The 19,607-nt window shown below is 50.9% G+C and overlaps 1 protein-coding gene across 4 annotated transcripts in view; it reads right to left on the bottom strand.

Annotated features, from left to right (window-relative positions):
* Positions 1-19,607, bottom strand: part of OLFM2 (olfactomedin 2) — an 84,892-nt gene that overhangs the window by 1,545 nt on the left and 63,740 nt on the right. For 2 of the 4 annotated variants that reach the window (XM_074025816.1, XM_015440649.4), the window contains exons 2-5: positions 5,181-5,330; positions 2,427-2,567; positions 1,975-2,194; positions 1,520-1,626 (exon numbers count right to left, since the gene is read on the bottom strand). In XM_074025816.1, coding sequence (XP_073881917.1) covers positions 1,520-1,626; positions 1,975-2,194; positions 2,427-2,567; positions 5,181-5,330 — 618 coding nt within the window. Of the gene's footprint in view, positions 1-1,519; positions 1,627-1,974; positions 2,195-2,426; positions 2,574-5,180; positions 5,331-19,607 lie in introns of all 4 variants that reach the window. The other 2 variants (XM_005587917.4, XM_005587916.5) reach the window with 1 other exon arrangement.

Consider the following 19,607-nt stretch of genomic DNA (forward strand, 5'->3'; position numbering starts at 1 on the left):
CTGTCGCCCAGGCTGGAGTGCAGTGGCGTGATCTCAGCTCACTGCAACCTCCCGGGTTCAAGCAATTCTCCTGCCTCAGCCTCCCGAGTAGCTGGGATTACAGGTGCGTATCACCATGCCCGGCTAATTTTTGCATTTTTAGTAGAGATGGGGTTTCGCAATGTTGGTCAGGCTGGTCTCAAACTCCCGTCCTTGTGATCCACTGTCTCGGCCTCCCAAAGTGCTGGGATTACAGGCATGAGCCACCATGCCTGGCCTTTTTTTTTTCCTTTTGAAACAAGGTCTCACCATTCTTCCCAGGCTGGAGTGCAGTGGCACAATCACAGCTCACTGCAGCCTTGACCTCCCAGGCTCAAGCGATCCTCCCACCTCAGCCCCCCGGATAGCTGGGACTACAAGCACAAGTCACCATGCCCGGCTAATTTATTGTATCTTTAGTAGAGACAAGGTCTCACAATGTTGCCCAGGCTAGTCTCAAACTGCTGAACTCAAGTGATCTGCCTGCCTTGGCCTCCTAAAGTGCTGGGATTACAGGCGTGAGCCACCGCACCCAGCTGCTATTGATCTTAAAACAGACCTGAAGTGGACAATGCTTCATCCCAAAGGACCCGGGGAACTGCAGCCCCTGGGGACTCACTGGGTCCAAGAATTCCCTGGTCATTGGATACTGGGTGGTTAGTGGTCACTGGACAGCTACTGAATGATAAGACATCACCTGAATTCATTGCCATGGTTAACTAACCCCTGTCACCACGAGGTGACTAGGTGTGTCATTGACATTATCGCTGTCATCATGTTAACTAGCATTTGTTGTTTTTGTTTTGTTTTTAAGACAGAGTTTCATTCTTGTTGCCCAGGCTGGAGTGCAATGATGCAATCTTGGCTCACTGCAACCTCCACCTCCCGGGTTCAAGCGATTCTCTTCCTCAGCCTCCTGAGTAGCTGGGATTATAGGCATGTACCACCATGCGCGGCTAATTTTGTATTTCTAGTAGAGACGGGGTTTCTCCATGTTGGTCAGGCTGGTCTCGAACTCCCAGCCTCAGGTGATCCACCCACCTCGGCCTCCCAAAGTGCTGGGATTACAGGCGTGAGCCACCATGCCTGGCCTCATGGATGGTTCTTGTGTGTCTAAGTGATAGGCAGTCATGACCATGGAAGCTACTAGAAGTCCAAAGGTCACTGAGCAGTGCTTGGTGGAGGAGGTCTCTTGTCCTTGGGAAGGCATTGGTCATTGGGTAGTTACTTGGACGTCAGTAGTCCCTGAGAACTGGTCGGTAGAACTCAGTAACCACTAGCCACTATACAGACACTGGAGGTCAACAGACTGGGATTCACAGGGCTGCAAAGCCCTTGGTCACTTGGGGGTTACTGGACAGGGAGGTCCAATGACCCTGGGGGATCCAGGACACTTTGGGCTACAAGACAGTCACCAGTGTGAACTCCCGGGGCACGTATGGGCAGTCAGAGGCTCTGTCCCTCCCAGGCCCTGACCCCAGGGGTGGGCGCAGTCACTCACCCGGCTATCCGCACTGGGGGCCATCGTGTCAGTCATCCAGGAGCCGAAGCGGGACCCCATGGCCCGAACGGTGATGGGGTTACTGACCCCGGTCAGCTTCCCACAGCCTGGGAGGCAGGAAAGGGGGAATAAGGATGGGGAAGGGAACAGCCCAAGAGAGGCAGGGCAAAGATGAAGTGCTATGATCAAGTTGGGAAAGTTGGGACCAGGGATGAGGGAAGACTCAAAAATCTGGTCCCAATATGTTGTTCAGTTGTGAGTGAGGGGTTAGAAGCCAAGGATCAGGTCCATTTCCAGCTTCTAGACTCAGGTGTAGCCTTAGGTAGGAAGGTCAAGGGTTGAGGTTTAGAAGTTAGAGGTCAAAACTGTGCCCAGCTTCTAGGCACAAACAGGTGATATTGGAGTTGGGTGTGGCAGTCAGAGATCAGGGGTCAGGGTCAAGGGCCAAGGCATACCCAGTTTCTGGGCGCAGGCGTGGAGCCGGGCCTCCAGGGCCATCACCCGCTGCTGCAGATCCTCGTACCCGTAGGCACCCATCTCCTCCTGGATGGTTGCCAGACTGCCGGAGAGATTCCTCACATCCTCCCGCAGGCGTACAATGGTCCGTGTGTCTGCCTTGTACTGCTCCAGGACCGAGCTCAGGGGCAACAGTTCTGTCATCCTGTCCTTCAGCTCCTGTGCATCAAGATGGAACCATGGCCAAGCCTGACCTCTGGCCTTTGACCCAGACATGACCTCAACCTCTGACTCATAACTTCACTCTTTGTCTTTGATGCACACCTGGCCCTTGGCATTTGGCTCAGACTGGACCCTAGATTCTTCCCAGACATGACTCCACTGTAGGAACTAATGGATACCAAATCCCAATCATTCGTTTGACCTCTGGTCTGGACCCAGGAGGACCCACCTGGAAGCTCTTGGCCGAGAGGGACCCATCAGCCGCCCGGAGCCGCGCATCCAGGCTCCGCATGAGGGTCTCCATGCCGCGTACATACTGGAGGTCGCGATACGTCCGCAGCTCAAGGACCTCCATGGACTGGGAGACATTCTGGACCTAGGAATGGGGACAACTGAAGGGACCAGACCTCCTTCCCCAAATCCCAACCCAGAGATGCCACAGACAAGAGCTGGCAGGGCCAGAGGCTGCGCAAACACCAGATCGACAAGGCCACCTTCTCCTCCCCTGAGCTTACCAGCAGCCTCCCAGTCGTGTGCCCAATCCATCCATCCATCCCTCTCTCCCTCCTACCCACTGGCTCCCATCTGGTCCACCCACCACCACCTCTCACCTCCTCCCTAGTCTCCCAGTTCCACCTTCATCCCCTGTAGTCAATTCGCTACACAGCAGACAGAAGGAACTTTCAAAACAGAGATTAAATCACCTTCCTCCTCCACAGATCCTGCGCTGGCTGGTCCTGCCCCGCCCCCCACCCCACCCACTTCCTCTCTCTTTGTTCTCACAGACTCTAAGCTCCTTCCCTCCGCAGGGTCTTTGCACTTGCTGGTCTCTCTACCTGGAGTGCTGTTCCCCCCACATTCCCATGGCTGGCTCCTTCTCATCCTTCAGGGTTCAGCTCCAGCATCCCCCACTCAAAGCATCCTTCCCTGACCACTCTGTCCCAGGTAGCCGCTCACTCACTCTCCTCTTGCCTGGTCATTTCTTTCCCAGCTGTGACTATGTAGAACATTCTTATCCATCTGCCTCCTTCAGGTGGGACCCTCAGAGACAGAGGCTGCGTCTAGCTTGTCCACAGCTTAACCTCCCGTGCCCAGCACTGGCCTGGAGTAGAGGCTCAGTGAGTACTTTTTGGCTGAATGAGTTAAATAAACTTCCCTTGCCCTGGCCTCTCCTGACCCAACCTGAGAGCCCCCCGCTCCCACCTCCACCTGGCTACGGTGAACTCCACCTGGGTAAGTTGAACTCCTCCTGGCTAAGGTAGACTCCCACCTGACTAAGGTGAACATCTGGCTAAGGTAGCCACCTTGTTAAGGTGAACTCCATCTCTGGCTTAAGTAGACTCTCACCTGGCTAAGGTAGACTCCACCTGGCTAAGATGAACACCTGGCTAAGGTAGACCCTCACCTGGCTAAGGCAGACCCTCACCTGGCTAAGGCAGACCCTCACCTGGCTAAGGCAGACCCTCACCTGGCTAAGGTAGATTCCTACCAGCTTCACCTGACTAAAGTGGACTCCTCCTGGCTAAGGTAAACTCAGAGTCACCACTGGATGCTTGTTGAAATACAGACTTTCCTGTACAATTATTCACATGACACTTGGAAATTCTCAGAAACCCAGCAGCCTAATACCCACCCTGAACGCCACAAAACATTTTTTTTTTTTTTTTTTTTTTGAGACGGAGTCTCGCTCTGTCACCCAGGCTGGAGTGCAGTGGCCGGATCTCAGCTCACTGCAAGCTCCGCCTCCCGGGTTCACGCCATTCTCCTGCCTCAGCCTCCCGAGTAGCTGGGACTACAGGCGCCTGCCACCTCGCCCGGCTAAGTTTTTGTATTTTTAGTAGAGACGGGGTTTCACTGTGTTAGCCAGGATGGTCTCGATCTCCTGACCTCGTGATCCGCCCGTCTCGGCCTCCCAAAGTGCTGGGATTACAGGCTTGAGCCACCTCGCCCGGCCCACAGAACATTTTTACAGCACTCTTCCCTTCTCCACATTTTCACATTTCAGCTGCCTGAGGCCAACCGCAGTCCGAAAATATTAAGTGGGAAATTCCAGACATCAGCAATTTATAAGTTTTATTTATTTATTTATTTATATTTATTTATTTGAGATGGAGACTCGCTCTGTTGCCCAGGCTGGAGTGCAGTGGCGCCATCTCAGCTCACTGCAACCTCCATCTCCCAGGTTCAAGCAATTCTCCTGCCTCAGCCTCCCAAGTAGCTGGGACTACAGGCACACGCCACCACGCCCAGCTAATTTTTGTATTTTTAGTAGAGGCTGATCTCAAACCCCTGACCTCAAGTGGTCCACGTGCCTCGGCCTCCCAAAGTGCTGCGATTACAGGTGTGAGCTACCATGCCCGGCCCAGGGGACTATTTTCTATTGACCATGATCAGAGATAGAAGGAAACTTTTATAGGAGCCTCTTGGGGTGGAGGGTGAGACCCTCCCCAATGGGCACAGAACTCTGTCTCAAAAAAAAGAAAAGAAAAGAAAAAAAAAAAGCATTGAACAGATAGTGGATAAAGTAGCCATCTGGGCATGGTGGCTCACCCCTGTAATCCAAACACTTTGGGAGGTCGAGGCAGGAGGATCACTTGAGCCCAGGAGATTGAGACCAGCCTGTGCAACATAGGGAGACCCCATCTCTACAAAAAATATAAAAATTAGCAGGGCATGGTGGTGCATGCCTGTAATCCCAGCTACTCGGAGGCTGAGGAGTGGGGATTGCTTGAACTCAGGAGTTTGAGGCCGCAGTGAGCTGATCATGTCCCTGCATTCCAGCCTGGGTAACAGAGTGAGACCCTGTGTCAAAAGGGGAAAAAAAAAAAAAAGGACCTGCCTGGAGAGGAGCTGGATTATCAGCCAGCTCTGAATAATTTGCATAGCTGGATATGGCCACTGGCTGACCTGGATGGGGCTGGAGGGCGGGGTGAGAACTGGGAGATTTTCCCAGCTGCCCCCAGGGCACCTGGAAGGTTCTCACCTTCTCCATCAGTTGCCGCAGCTCCCGACTCCTGCCATCTCGAGAGCAGGTACTCTGCGCTGGGATCACAGCCGTGCAGATGCATTTCCCGTCAGGGGCCTGGGCTGAGGTGTACAGCTGCCAGCCCTCTTCTGGGCTCTGGAAGAGAGTCTGCAAAGAGATGGGCGTCAGAGACTGGGATCCCAGTGAGGGTCTCGCCTCGCCCTCGCTGGGACAGGAAGGGGGCCCGAGGAAACCACAGATGCCCTTTGCTGGGTTCCAGGTATATGCCAGTGCCTGTTGTGTGTGATCTCAGGCCCTCCTTAAGGAGCCTCATTTCACAGATGGCAAGACTGAGGTGCGGAGGGGTTGAGGAACACGGCAAGGAATTGGAGGACTCAACTGTTCTCCAAGACCAGAATTCATTCTCTCACACAGATTCATGCACACACACAACACTGTCTCCGTAACTGCCATTAGAACAGAGATCTGCCGGGCGCAGTGGCTCATGCCTGTAATCCCAGTACTTTGGGAGGCCGAGGCGGGCGGATCACGATGTCAGGAGATCGAGACCATCCTGGCTAACACAGTGAAACCCCGTCTCTACTAAAAAATACAAAAAAATTAGCTGGGCGTGGTGGTCGGCACCTATAGGCCCAGCTACTCAGGAGGCTGACGCAGGAGAATGGCGTGAACCCGGGAGGCAGAGCTTTCAGTGAGCTGAGATCGCGCCACTGCACTCCAGCCTGGGCGACAGAGCGAGACTCCATCTCAAAAAAAAAAAAAAAAAAAGACCCACTCAACCCCCAAACCTGGGCCTCCTCTCTGCTTCCCCAGGCCACAGTGACATATCGGCTCTGGAGCTATCTCAGGACCACTTCATGGTTTGTTTTTTGTTTGTTTTTCGGTTTTTGGTGTTTTTTTCTTGTTGTTGTTGTTGTTGTTTGAGACGGAGTCTCGCTCTGTCGCCCAGGCTGGAGTGCAGTGGCCGGATCTCAGCTCACTGCAAGCTCCGCCTCCCGGGTTTACGCCATTCTCCTGCCTCAGCCTCCCCAGTAGCTGGGACTACAGGCGCCTGCCACCTCGCCCGGCTAGTTTTTTTTGTATTTTTTAGTGGAGACGGGGTAGTTTTTTTTGTATTTTTTAGTGGAGACGGGGTTTCACCATGTTAGCCAGGATGGTGTCAATCTCCTGACCTCATGATCCGCCCGTCTCGGCCTCCCAAAGTGCTGGGATTACAGGCTTGAGCCACCGCGCCCGGCCTGTTGTTTGTTTTTGAGACACAGTCTTGCCCTGTCGCCCAGGCTGGAGTGCAGTGGCGCAGTCTGGGCTCACTGCAACCTCTGCCTCCCGGGTTCAAGGGATTCTCCTGCCACAGCCTCCTGAGTAGCTGGGATTACAGGTGCACGCCTCCATGCTCGGCTAATTTTTGTATTTTTAGCAGAGATGCGGTTTCATCATGTTGGCCAGGCTTATCTCCAACACCTGGCCTCCACTCCAGCCTGGGTAACAGAGTGAGATCCTGTCTCAAAAGGAAAAAAAAAAAGGATCTGACCTCAGGTGATCCACCCGCCTCAGTGCTGCCATTACAGGCGTGAGCCACTGTGCCCAGCCATCAGGGCCACTAAATGTTAAGTGCAACCCTGCTGTGCCCCACCCTACCTGGAGCCGCTCAGGCAAGGTAATGGCAGACAAAATGCTCAGATAATCCAGCGATCAATTATGGCTTTGTTTCCCAAGCCATGCTCCTTGCAACACTGGTAATCTTACCAGGTGTGCTGGGAAAAGGATGCTCTGTGGTCAAATAAATGTGTGTCTTACTGGGAGAAACAAGTTTTGTTACTGTGGGACTTATCAGAGCCTTAGAAATGCTAATAAGTACCAGGGAACTCTAGGCACAAGACAGTCATAAACTTCCAAACTGACTAGAAGATACCCATGAGGCAGGTGGATCACCTGAGGTCAGGAGTTCGAGACCAGCCTGGCCAACATGGTGAAACCCTGTCTCTACTAAAAATACAAAAATTAGCCAGGCGTGGTGGCAGGCGCCTGTAATCCCAGCTACATGGGAGGCTGAGGCAGGAGAATCACTTGAACTTGGGAGGTGGAGGTTGCAGTGAGCCGAGATAGACCACTGCACTCCAGCCTAGGCGACAGAGCAAGACTCCATCTCAAAAAAAAAAGAAGATATCCATGAGAGTCTCTTCTGTCCCAGGCATAGGGTCTGGGATAGGATCAAGGAAGAGAAGGAATGAAGAAAACATCTGATGGTTGTCCATGGAGCTACTAGGAGAGACGGACATCTATCACTTAATGCCATTGATGCTTCTGGAACCACATGCTGCAGTGAGTGCTTTGAAGAGATAGTGCAGGGAGTAACAGGGGGTCTTCCCTCAGGCTGAGGGTCTCTGAGGAGGTGTCCAAGAGAATGGGCTCTTGAGATGAACTTGAGGGACGAGTGAGACAGAGGAAAAGGAGAAAGCAGGGGGCATTTCTGTCATTACAAATCCTGATCAATATCTGGAGGGGCCCGGGAATGTTGGCTCACGCCTGTAATCCCAGAATTTCGGGAGGCTGAAGTGGGCGGATCACTGAAGGCCAGAAGTTTAAGACCACCCTGAGCAATATAACAAGACCTCATCTATACTAAAAATTAAAAAAAAAAAAAAAAAACTAGCTGGATGTAGTGGCATGCACCTGTGGTCCCAGCTACTCAGAAGGCTGAAGCAGAAGGACTGCTTGAGCCCAGGAGATCGAGGCTGCAGTGAGCTATGGTTGTGCCACTGCACTTCAGCCTAGGCAACATGGCAAAACTCTGTTTCTACAAAAAATACAAAAATTAACCAGGCATGATGGCACACACCTGTGGTCCCAGCTACTCACATGGCTGAGGCGGGAGGATCGCTTGGGTGCAGGAAGTCGAGGCTGCAATGAGCTATGGCTGTGCCACTGCACTCCAGCCTCGGTGACAGAATGAGACCCCATCTCTTAAAAAAAATAAAGAGGCCGGGCGCAGTGGCTCACACCTGTAATCCTAGCACTTTGGAAAGCTGAGGTAGGTGGATCACCTGAGGTCAGGAGTTCGAGACCAGCTTAGCCAACCTGGTAAAACCCTGTCTCTACTAAAAATACAAAAATTAGCCGGGCGTGGTGGTGGGCGCCTGTAATCCCAGCTGCTTGGGAGGCTGAGGCAGGAGAATCGCTTGAACCCGGGGGGGTGGGGACGGCAAGCCGAGGTTCCAATGAGCTGAGATCACACCACTTTACTCCAGCCTGGGCAAAAGAGCAAAACTCTATCGCAAAAAAAAAAAAAAAAAAAAAAAAAAAAAAAGGATGTGGGGGAACGTGAGGGTTGTGGGGTAACTGGCTTGGGCTCGCACATGTTCAAAACCTGAAGTCTTTGCTTAAGGCCTGAAGGAAGTGAGGGAGGAGCCATCTGGATGTCTGGGGAAGGGGTTCCAGGCAGAGAGAACAGCAAGTGGAAAGGCTCTGAGGCAGGACCACGCCTGGTGTGTTTGTGAAACAAGGAGGAGGCCCACGTGGCTGGAGCAGATTGAGTAAGGGGTAAGTGGAGGCAGATGAGGGAAGGGAGGTGATGGGGCAAGGCCTTGTGGGAAGCAGTGACGGCTTCGGGTTCAGCTCTGAGGAAGGTGGGAGCCATGGAGGGCTCTGTGCAGAGGCGGAACGTGACCTTACTCGTGTTCACAGTGACCTCTGCCTGCTCTAGAGGATGAGGGAGGGAGGCCAGGGCAGGGGTGACTGCACGGATCCAGGCAGGCGATGATGGGTGGTGGCCATAGAGGCGGTAAATGGAAGATTCTGGTCCTATTCCAGGATGCATTCTGACAGGCATGGAAGAAATTCTGATTAAAAAAACCCCCAGTGTTTTACAGAGAAACAAAGCACCACAATCATTGATCGTTTGCACAGCCGTTACTAGATCTCCCAGCAGAATCGGTGCCGTGAGCTGCAGCACAGAGAAACCAAGCTGTGAATTATGAGCAATCCCAGGGACTCCAACTATTAGCCCACCTTTTTCTCTCCCACTCAATCAAGTCTTTTTTTTTAAGCCTTATTGGAATATGAGCAAATGATATAATTGTACAAATTGTACAGATGAGCTTGACTCCCCCACTAATCTATAAGGAAAACAAACCATTCATAAATGCCAGCTGAAACTATTTTAGTCATTCTTTGAGCCTTTGTACACCCTTCCTAAATGGGGATAACCCCTTTGTAAGTTGCACATCCTCAGCCCCTGCAGAGAAGCACAGTAACTCACTTTCTCCGCCTTCCTTGTATTCAGGTAGGAGCTGGGTGGAGCTAACATTCACTGCAAGTGTGCCCAGGATTGGCCACAGCCAAGAGCTTTCTCTGGTGGTCAGACTCCACCCTGCCCTTGCATGGGGCCAGCAGAAAATACACCCAGCAATCCTCAAAGATGACCCACAGGCATTAGTGATTAATACCACTCCTCTTGCCTCTCCAGTGGGAAAGAACTCGAAGGTGTATGTTCCATGAAATCTCCCAGAGGAACCCATTAAATTTGCACCTCAGTTGTCCACAGCAGCAACCTGCTTCTTACTTCTCTTTTATTTATTCACTTATTTTATTATTTTTTATTTTTGAGACAGACTCTCGCTGTGTTGCCCAGGCTGGAGGGCAGTGGTGCGATCTTGGCTCACTGCAACCTCCACCTCCTGGGTTCAAGCGATTTTCATGCCTCAGCCTCCCGAGTAGCTGGGATTACAGGTACCTGCCTCCATGCTTGGCTAAGTTTTGTATTTTTAGTAGAGATAGGGTTTCACCATGTTGGCCAGGCTGGTCTCGAACTCCTAGCCTCAAGCTATCTGCCCACCTTGGCCTCCCAAAGTGCTGGGATTGCAGGCGAGAGCCATTGCGCCTGGCACATTTATTTATTTTTTTAAGATAAAAAAATAAGACCCAGGACTGAGTCTTGCTGTCGCCCAGCACTGGGTCTTGCTGTCACCCACCACTGGAATGCAATGGTGCAATCCTAACTTACTGCAGCCTCAAACTCCTGGGTTTAAGCCATCCCCTCCCACCTCTGCCTCCTGAGTAGCTGGGCCTACAGGCAGGTACCAACACACCCAGCATTTTCTTTTTTTTTTTTTTCCTTTTGTAGAGACAGAGTCCCACTTTGCTGCCCAGGCTGGTCTTGAACTCCTGGGCTCAAGCGATCCATCTGCCTCGGCCTCCCAAAGTGCTGGGATTACAGGTGTGAGCTGATGCGCCTGGGGTACTCATTAACTCTCCCTGCATGGGTTTCATTCACTTCCTCTCTCACTTCACTGCTCCCCTACTGGTTCTTCCTGGCGTCTCTTAGGTGGATATTTGCACTTACATCCTCCCTGAAGAAGCCTGACCTAAGACAGCAAGGATGGCCCAGTACAAGAGGAATACCCCATGAAAGCTTGTGCCTTTGGTTCTGGGAGGATCCAGAACTACTCTCCCCCACCTCCCTTCTTCTTCTTCTCTTTTTTTTTTTTTTTTGGAGATGGAGTCTCACTTGGTCACCCAGGCTGGTGTGCAGTGGCACTATCATGGCTTACGGCAGCCTCACCCTCCTGGGCTTAAGTGATTCCTCCCTCTTCAGCCTCCCGAGTAGCCGAGACTAAAGGCCTTTAGTCTCACCATCACACCTACTACTTTTTAACTTTTTTTGTAGAGATGAGAGTCTTGCTATATTGTCCAGTATGGTCTCAAACTCCTGGGCTCAAGCGATCCTCCTGCCTCAGCCTCCCAAAGCACTGGGATTACAAGGCATGAGCCACTGTTCCCTTTCTGGTTATTTTTGCTTTTTTGTTTTATTTTGAGAGGGAGTCTCGCTCTGTCACCCAGGCTGGAGTACAATGGTGGGATCTCGGCTCACTGTAGCCTCCACCTCCCAGGTTCAAGCAATTCTCCTGCCTCAGCCTCCCAAGTAGCTGGGATTACAGGCATGCGCCACCAAACCTGGCTAATTTTTGTATTTTTAGTAGAAACAGGGTTTCACCATGTTGGCCAGGCTGGTCTCGAACTCCTGACCTCAAATGATCCACCTGCCTCAGCCTCCCAAAGTGCTGGGATTACAGGCATGAGCCACCTCCTCCGGCCCTCCCTTCTTGATAAATCCAGTCCAATTCTTTAAAACAAAAAAACAAACAAAAAAACAAAGAAAAACATCAAACAGGAGCCCAAGCATCCCTGCCCCTCCTCCCCTGGCTCTGGTCCCCAAGCAATTTGGATAGAACCCCCCAAGGAATATCTTTTGTGCAGAGACAAAGCCGCCGGTTCAACGTAATTAACATCTTCCTACATTTCCTAGTGTGTCCTTTGAAGCAAACAAGCCATTTTCTCTCGACAGAGGAAATATTGAATTGTAAAAGAGAAGCAAGATTTAAGTGGTGCAGAGAGAAGGCCTCCATGGTTTTCCTAAAATAATTGTCTGCGTTGGACGCATCTCACCGGAGTGTTCTCTGCAGCAGTGTAATTAAATGCCTGGGTTTTGGCTGCCAGATCTCAGCACGCAGAGGTCCTCTGTTTTGCCCATTGGGTTTAAGTTCAGATATGCAGTCAATGCATGTCCCTAGGAACCACTGGAATGTTCTGGAAGGTTCCATGTGCTAGCTCTCCCATACTGGGTCTAGCTTGGAAACAAAGTCAAGAGCTCTTGGCAGTCAGAACACTAGGGAGGAACAGAGAGTGTCCTACTCTAGGGGAAATGCTTATAACAGCAGGTGCAAGAACACAGGCTTTCTCCAGCATAGAAATCTGTGGTCTAGCAGCCTGTCTCACCTTGGATGTGGCAGATGTACTAAAGAAGCCAATGCACTTTTTTTTTTTCTTTTTTTGAGACAGGGTCTTGCTCTGTTGCCCAGGCTGGAGTGCAGTGGCATGATCTAGGCTTACTGCAGCCTCAACTTCCCTGACTCAAGCAATCCTCTTGCCTCAGCCTCCCCAGCAGCTGGGACTACAGGCGTGCACCACCAGGACTGGCTATTTTTTTTTTTGGTACAGATGCGGATCTCACTACGTTTCCTAGGGCTGATCTTGAACTCCTGGGCTAAAGCGATCCACCCACCTTGGCCTCCCAAAGTGCTGGGATTATAGGCATGAGCTACCGCGATAGCCCTGCCAACCACTCTCTCTTTGCTGAGCCGTTGGTTCAGGGTTTAATATTCTTGTTAATGGGCTTTAAGACAGTGAAGCTATGCACTCAAGTAGCTGTTCCTCAAATGTCTTTTCTGGCCGAAATCTTTCAAACACTGTTGCTGAGGCTGCCCCAATTAAACATCAGCCTCTAAAACAGGTCCAGGATTAACTGAGTAGGACACAGGTAGGAAAAGTTTTTCTTGCTGTCGGGCCAGGGATCATCGTCTCTTACTATTCTACCACTTATATCTTGGTTCAAAAACAATTCCTGGTGGCCAGGCGCGGTGGCTCACGCCTGTAATCCCAGCACTTTTGGAGGTTGACGCTGGCGGATCACAAGGTCAGGAGATCGAGACCATCCTGGCTAACATGGTGAAACCCAGTCTCTACTAAAAAATACAAAAAAAATTAGCTGGGCGTGGTGGTGGGCGCCTGTAGTCCCAGCTACTCAGGAGACTGAGGCAGGAGAATGGTGTGAACCCGGGAGGCGGAGCTTGCAGTGAGCTGAGATTGCTCCACTGCACTCCAGCCTGGGCAACAGAGTGAGACTCCATCTCAAAAAAAAAAAAAAGAATAAAAAGAAAAAAAAATTCCCTGGTGGCCGGACGCGGTGGCTTACGCCTGTAATCCCAATACTTTGGGAGGCGAAGGTGGGCGGATCACCCGAGGTCAGGAGTTCGAGACCAATCTGGCCAACATGGTGAAACCCCATCTCTACTAAAAATACAAAAAATTAGCCAGGCATGGTGGTGGGTGCCTGTAATCCCAGCTACTCAGGAGGCTGAGTCAGGAGAATCGCTTGAACCCAGGAGGCGGAGGTTGCAGTGAGCCAAGATCGTGCCACTGCAATCCAGTCTGGGCAACAGATTGAGACTCCGTCTCAAAAAGCAACAACAACAACAACAACAAAAAACAATTCCTGGTGCTTCCCTGGGGACGGAGGCATTGCTACAGGGTCCTGGGGACAGGAGGAGTATTGGCTATCAGGAAGTAGCCAACGGGAAGACAGCAAGCGCCTACCTCTTAATAAAATGAGGCTATTATTGTGTTTGAGGCTGGATAATTTAATCAGGAAGCCAAGGCAGCTTGGGGCTTACACATTTATTTGTGCCCTGCCTTGTTCCAGAGAGGACTCTAAGTGGTTTACAAGGATATGTAAAATACCGTAAGATAGCGCCAATTAAATATGAGAGCGGGGATTAGATATTTTTGGAGGACAGACTGCCAGTCCGCAGCCAAGCCATTAAGGTTTCTGCAATTTGCATTTTATTCGGCCAATCCAAAGCTAAGAATTCAGCCCATGGAAACTTTGTGGACAAGCATCTGATTGCTATAAGGGAGGTTCATTAAGCATTGTTTAAAATTGGACAACTAGAAATTATTTTGATCAAAAGCTATTACACATGCTAGAAAAAAATTTTTTTTTGGAGACAGGGTCTTGCTCTGTCACCCAGGCTGGAGTACAGCAGTGTGATCATAGCTCACCATGGCCTCAATGTCCCACGGCTCAAGCGATCTTCCCACCTCTGTCTCCTGAGTAGCTGGGACTACAGGTGTGAGCCACTACACCAGGCTAGTTTTTTTTTTTTTTTTTTTTTTTTGAGATGGAGTCTTGCTCTGTTGCCCAGGCTGGAGTGCAATGGCATGATCTTGGCTCACTGCAACCTCCGCCTCCAGGGTTCAAGTGATTCTCCTGCTTCAGTCTCTGGAGTAGCTGGGATTACAGGCATCTGCTACTATGCCCAGCTACTTTTTGTTTTGTTTTTTTTTTTTTTTGAGACAGAGTCTCGCTCTGTCGCCCGGGCTGGAGTGCAGTGGCCAGATCTCAGCTCACTGCAAGCTCCGCCTCCCGGGTTCACGCCATTCTCCTGCCTCAGCCTCCCGAGTAGCTGGGACTACAGGCGCCCACCACCGCGCCCGGCTAATTTTTTGTATTTTTTAGTAGAGACGGGGTTTCACCGTGTTAACCAGGATGGTCTCGATCTCCTGACCTCGTGATCCGCCCGTCTCCGCCTCCCAAAGTGCTGGGATTACAGGCTTGAGCCACCGCGCCCGGCCACCAGCTACTTTTTGTATTTTTGTAGAGATGGGGTTTCACCATGTTGGCCAGGCTGGTCTTGAACTCCTGACCTCAGGTGATCTGCCCGCCTTGCCCTCCCAAAGTGTTGGGATTACAGGTGTGAGCCACCACGCCTGGCCCAGGTTAATTTTTTTTTTTGTTTTGTTTTGTTTTGTTTTTTGAGACGGAGTCTCGCTCTGTCGCCCAGGCTGGAGTGCAGTGGCGCGATCTCGGCTCACTGCAAGCTCCGCCTCCTGGGTTTACGCCATTCTCCTGCCTCAGCCTCCTGAGTAGCTGGGACTACAGGCGCCCGCCACCGCGCCTGGCTAATTTTTGTATTTTTAGTAGAGACGGGGTTTCACCGTGGTCTCGATCTCCTGACCTTGTGATCCGCCCGCCTCGGCCTCCCAAAGTGTTGGGATGACAGGTGTGAGCCACCACGCCTGGCCCAGGTTAATTTTTTAAAATTTCTTTGTAGAGACAGGGTCTAGCTATGTTGCCCAGCCTGGTCTCAAATTCCTGGGCTCAAGCAATTCTCCCGCCTCAGCCTCCCAAAGTATTGGGATTACATGCGTGAGGCACTGTATCCAACCAATTTACAAATTTAAGATGCATCTACAGAATGAGATACTATGCAGTCATTAAAAATTAGGGATTAATGGAGATTTTTTTTTTTTTTTTTTTTTGAGACGGAGTCTCGCTCTGTCGCCCAGGCTGAAGTGCAGTGGCGCGATCTCGGCTCACTGCAAGCTCCGCCTCCCGGGTTTACACCATTCTCCTGCCTCAGCCTCCCGAGTAGCTGGGACTACAGGCGCCCGCCACCTCGCCCGGCTAGTTTTTTGTATTTTTTAGTAGAGATGGGGTTTCACCGTGTTAGCCAGGATGGTCTCGATCTCCTGACCTCGTGATCCGCCCGTCTCGGCCTCCCAAAGTGCTGGGATTACAGGCTTGAGCCACCGCGCCCGGCCGGATTAATGGAGATTTTAATCACCATCTTTAAATTTATCTTATTTTCCAAATTTTCTACAGTGAACATATATCATTCTTTTTTTTTTTGAAACAGAGTCTCGCTCTGTCGCCCAGGCTGGAGTGCAGTGGCTGGATCTCAGCTCACTGCAAGCTCTGCCTCCCGGGTTTATGCCATTCTCCTGCCTCAGCCTCCCAAGTAGCTGGGACTACAGGCGCCCGCCACCTCACCTGGCTAGGTTTTTATATTTTTTAGTAGAGACGGGGTTTCACCATGTTAGCCAGGATGGTCTCGATCTCCTGACCTCGTGATCCACCCGTCTCGGCCTCCTAAAGTGCTGGGATTACAGGCTTGAGCCACCGCGCCCGGCCTATATCGTTCTTATAAAGATTTTTAGGCCGGGTGCAGTGGCTCATGCCTGTAATCCCAACACTTTGGGAAGCCAAGGCAGGAGAATCACTTGACCCCAGGAGTTTGAGACCAGCCTGGGCAACATAGTAAAACCCCATCTCTACAAAAAATTTAAAAATTAGCTGAGCATGGTGGCACATGGCCTCCAGTCCCAGCTACTCGGGAAGCTGAAGTAGGAGGATCACTTGAGTCCGGGAGTTCAAGGCTGCAGTGAGCTATGAAGGCGCCACTACATTCCAGCCTGAGTGACAAAGTGAGACCCTGTCTCAAAAGAAAAAAAAAAAAAATTCTAAAAAGTCCCTTAAAATTTTTTTTTTTTTTTTTTTTTTGGCAAGGGAGAAAAAGAAGAAAAACAAAACCAGGGACATAAGACAGAGCCAGAAACGAGGCTAAGAAAAACTCATCCCTTAAAAACCTGAACAATCAGCATATGGCCGGGCCATAAGTTTGGCTCCAAGCTCCTTAGCAGCCAACTCAAAAAGGGAAAGCTGGTCATTTATGCGGTTCTCAGTGTCCTGAAACAAAAGTACACCAGATGCTCAGGAGAAAGCTCAATTATTTTTGGCAGGGATTTCTCCCACAGTCCTCCCAAAAAGGATTCCACGTGATGTCACCAGCATCTCTCCGGGCAATATCCTTACGATAGAAGTGACTAGCTTCCTCTAGATGTTTCTTATTCCTCCTGGGATGGTAGAGTAGGGCCAACTGGTAAGAGCAGGGTCCTGGAGTCAGGATGTCTGGGTTTAAGTTCTGGCTTCGCCATTCGCTTGCTGTGTGACCTCAGCGAGTGGCTTAACCTCTCTGTGTCTTTCTTAGTTTTTTCATTCGTACAATGGACATGATGACTACCTACTTCTCAGGGTTGCTAGGAGGATCAAATGAGTTCATAATATATATAAGAACAATTCGAACAGTCATCAGCATGTAGTAAGAGCTACACAAGTGTCTGCCAATACTGTTATTTTTATTTTTCAAGAGATAGGGTGTCACTCTATCGTCCATGCTGGAGTGCAGTGGCACAATCATGGCTCACTTCAGCCTTGAACTCCTGACCTCAAGCGATTCTCTGGCCATCAGCTTCCTGAGCAGCTGGGACTACAGGCATGTGCCACTATGCCCAGCTAATTTTTTATTTTTTGTAGAGATGGGAGTCTTGCTATATTGCCCAAGCTGGTTTTGAACTCGTGGCCTCAGACAGTTCCTCCAGCCTCAGCTTTCCAAAATGCTGGGATTACAGACATGTACCACTGTACCTGGTTAATTTTTAAAAATATTTTTGTAGAGACAGGATCTTACTGTGTTGCCCAGACTGCTCTTGAACTCCTGGCCTCAAGCAATCCTCCAGCCTCAGCCTCCCAAAGTGCTAGGATTACAGGCGTGTATCACTGCACCTGGTTAATTAAAAAAATTTTTTTTGTATAGGTGGGGTCTCACTATGTTGCCCAGGCTGGTGCAGCAGCATGATCATGGCTCACTGCAGCCTTGGATTCCTGGCCTCAAGAGATCTTCCCATCTCAGCCTCCCAAAGTACTGGGATTACTGGTCTGAGTCATCACACCCGGCCCTGCTATTGTTATTATCTTCATAACACTCAAAAGGCCAATTTGGTAACTTCCTGAGGTCAAACGGTGTGAGTCTTGACACAATAAAAAGGATCTGGCAAAAGTCTCATGGAGTTGGGGTTGAGGCTGTGGGATCATGAGGTAAAGAAAGTCCAGGCCGGGCGCGGTGGCTCAAGCCTGTAATCCCAGCACTTTGGGAGGCTGAGGCGGGCGGATCACGAGGTCAGGAGATCGAGACCATCCTGGCTAACATGGTGAAACCCCGTCCCTACTAAAAAACACAAAAAACTAGCCAGGCGTGGTGGCGGGCGCCTGTAGTCCCAGCTACTCGGGAGGCTGAGGCAGGAGAATGGCATAAACCCGGGAGGCGGAGCTTGCAGTGAGCCGAGATCGCGCCACTGCACTTCAGCCTGGGCGACAGAGCGAGACTCCGTCTCAAAAAAAAAAAAAAAAAAAAAGAAAGTCCAACAAGGGAGAGAGGAGAGTGAGGGATGAGAGGGGACACTTGCTCCATCCTAGTCCCCACGCTGCCCAGCTGGCTTCCTGTTCCAGAACATCTCCTTGCTATAACCTGGCAGCAGGGGAGCCATGGTCCTGCATTCTTACAGGCAATGAACCAGGATGTAGGTGCACACTGCCGTGTTCTCTCTGGCCCATCCTCTCTAACTGTCTTTCCGTTCCCAGGTAACAAGATGCTTATTCTCATCTCCAGGCCTTTGCACGGGCCAGGCCCTCTGCCAATCCCCGCACTCTCCCCTTCTCAGGGCCAGGCTAACTCTTCCCCATGCCCGGGGTTCAAGCATCTAGGTCTCTTCCAAAAGCAGTCTTGGCTGTCCCTGCCACACGTTACCCTCCTCTCAAGTCATCCTCTGCATTTTCCCTAACGCTTCTGTTTCTTTCTTTTCTTTTCTTTCTTTCAGAGACAAGGTCTCAACTCTGTCACCCAGGCTAGAGTGCAGTGGCGCAATCTCGGCTCACTGCAGCCTTAACCTCCTGGGCTTAAGTTGTCCTCCCGCCTCAGCCTCCTGAGTATCTGGAACCACAGACATGCATCCCCACACCCGGCTATTTATTTATTTATTTATTTATTTATTTTTGAGACAAAGTTTTGCTCTTGTTGCCCAGGCTGGAGTGCAATGGTACAATCTCAGCTCACTGCAACCTCTGCCTCCCAGGTTCAAGTGATTCTCCTGCCTCAGCCTCCCGAGTAGCTGGGATTACAGGCATGCACCATCACACCCAGCTAACTTTGTATTTTAGTAGAGACGAGGTTTCTCCATATTGGTCAGGCTGGTCCTGAACTCCCGACCTCAGGTGATCCACCTGCCTTGGCCTCCCAAAGTGCTGGGATTACAGGTGTGAGCCACTGTGTCCTTACTCCTCATAGAGCAAGGCTAGGAGGAAGGTACTGTCATTATCTCCTTTTAACAGGTGGAGAAACTAGGGAAGAGCGGTCAGGGCTCTTTGCCAGGTGCAGAGGCTCATGCCTGTAATCCCAGCACTTTGGGAAGCCATGTCAGGCAGATCACTCTAGGTCAGCAGTTCAGCCTGGCCCACATGGTGAAACCTCATCTCTACTAAAAATACAAAAAATTAGCTGGGCATGGTGGAGAGCGCCTGTGATCCCCGCCACTTGGGAGGCTAAGGCAAGAGAATCACTCCAATCTGGGAGGCAGAGGTTGCAGTGAGCTGAGATGGTGCCACTGCACTCAAGCCTGGGCAACAGAGCGAGATCCTGTCTAAAAAAAAAAAAAAAAAAAAAAAAAAAAAGCCGTGTGCTCTGGCTCACGCCTGTAACTCCAGCACTTCCGGAAGCCAAGGCAGGTGGATCACAAAGTCAGGAGTTCGAGTCCAGCCTGACCAACATGGTGAAACTCTGTCTCTACTAAAAATACAAAAAAATTAGCCAGGTGTGGTGGCGCTGTACTATAATCCCAGCTACTCAGGAGGCTAAGGCAGGAGGATCACTTGAACCCTGGAGGCGGAGGTTGCAGTGAGCCAAGATCCTGCCACTGCACTCCAGCCTGGGCGACAGAGCAAGAGTCCATCTCAAAAAAAAAAAAGGCTCTTTGCCAAAGTATCACTGCCTGTAAGTGGTGTAGCTGAAATTCGAACACAGGCCATCTGGTTCCACAGTCTACATTGGCTAGTGGCACCTCTCCTGTCCTTCTCCTCAAAGCCCCGATCACAGTTGCCATTAGGAGGGCCTCACTGCTGGGAACGCTGGCTCCAGGCCTGCCTCTACCCTGGGACAGGAAATGACAGGGAGGTGGGGAGTTTTGTTTGCTTTGCAA

This window comes from Macaca fascicularis, chromosome 19, assembly GCF_037993035.2.
Source record: "Macaca fascicularis isolate 582-1 chromosome 19, T2T-MFA8v1.1".
Classification (NCBI taxonomy): Eukaryota; Metazoa; Chordata; class Mammalia; order Primates; family Cercopithecidae; genus Macaca; species Macaca fascicularis.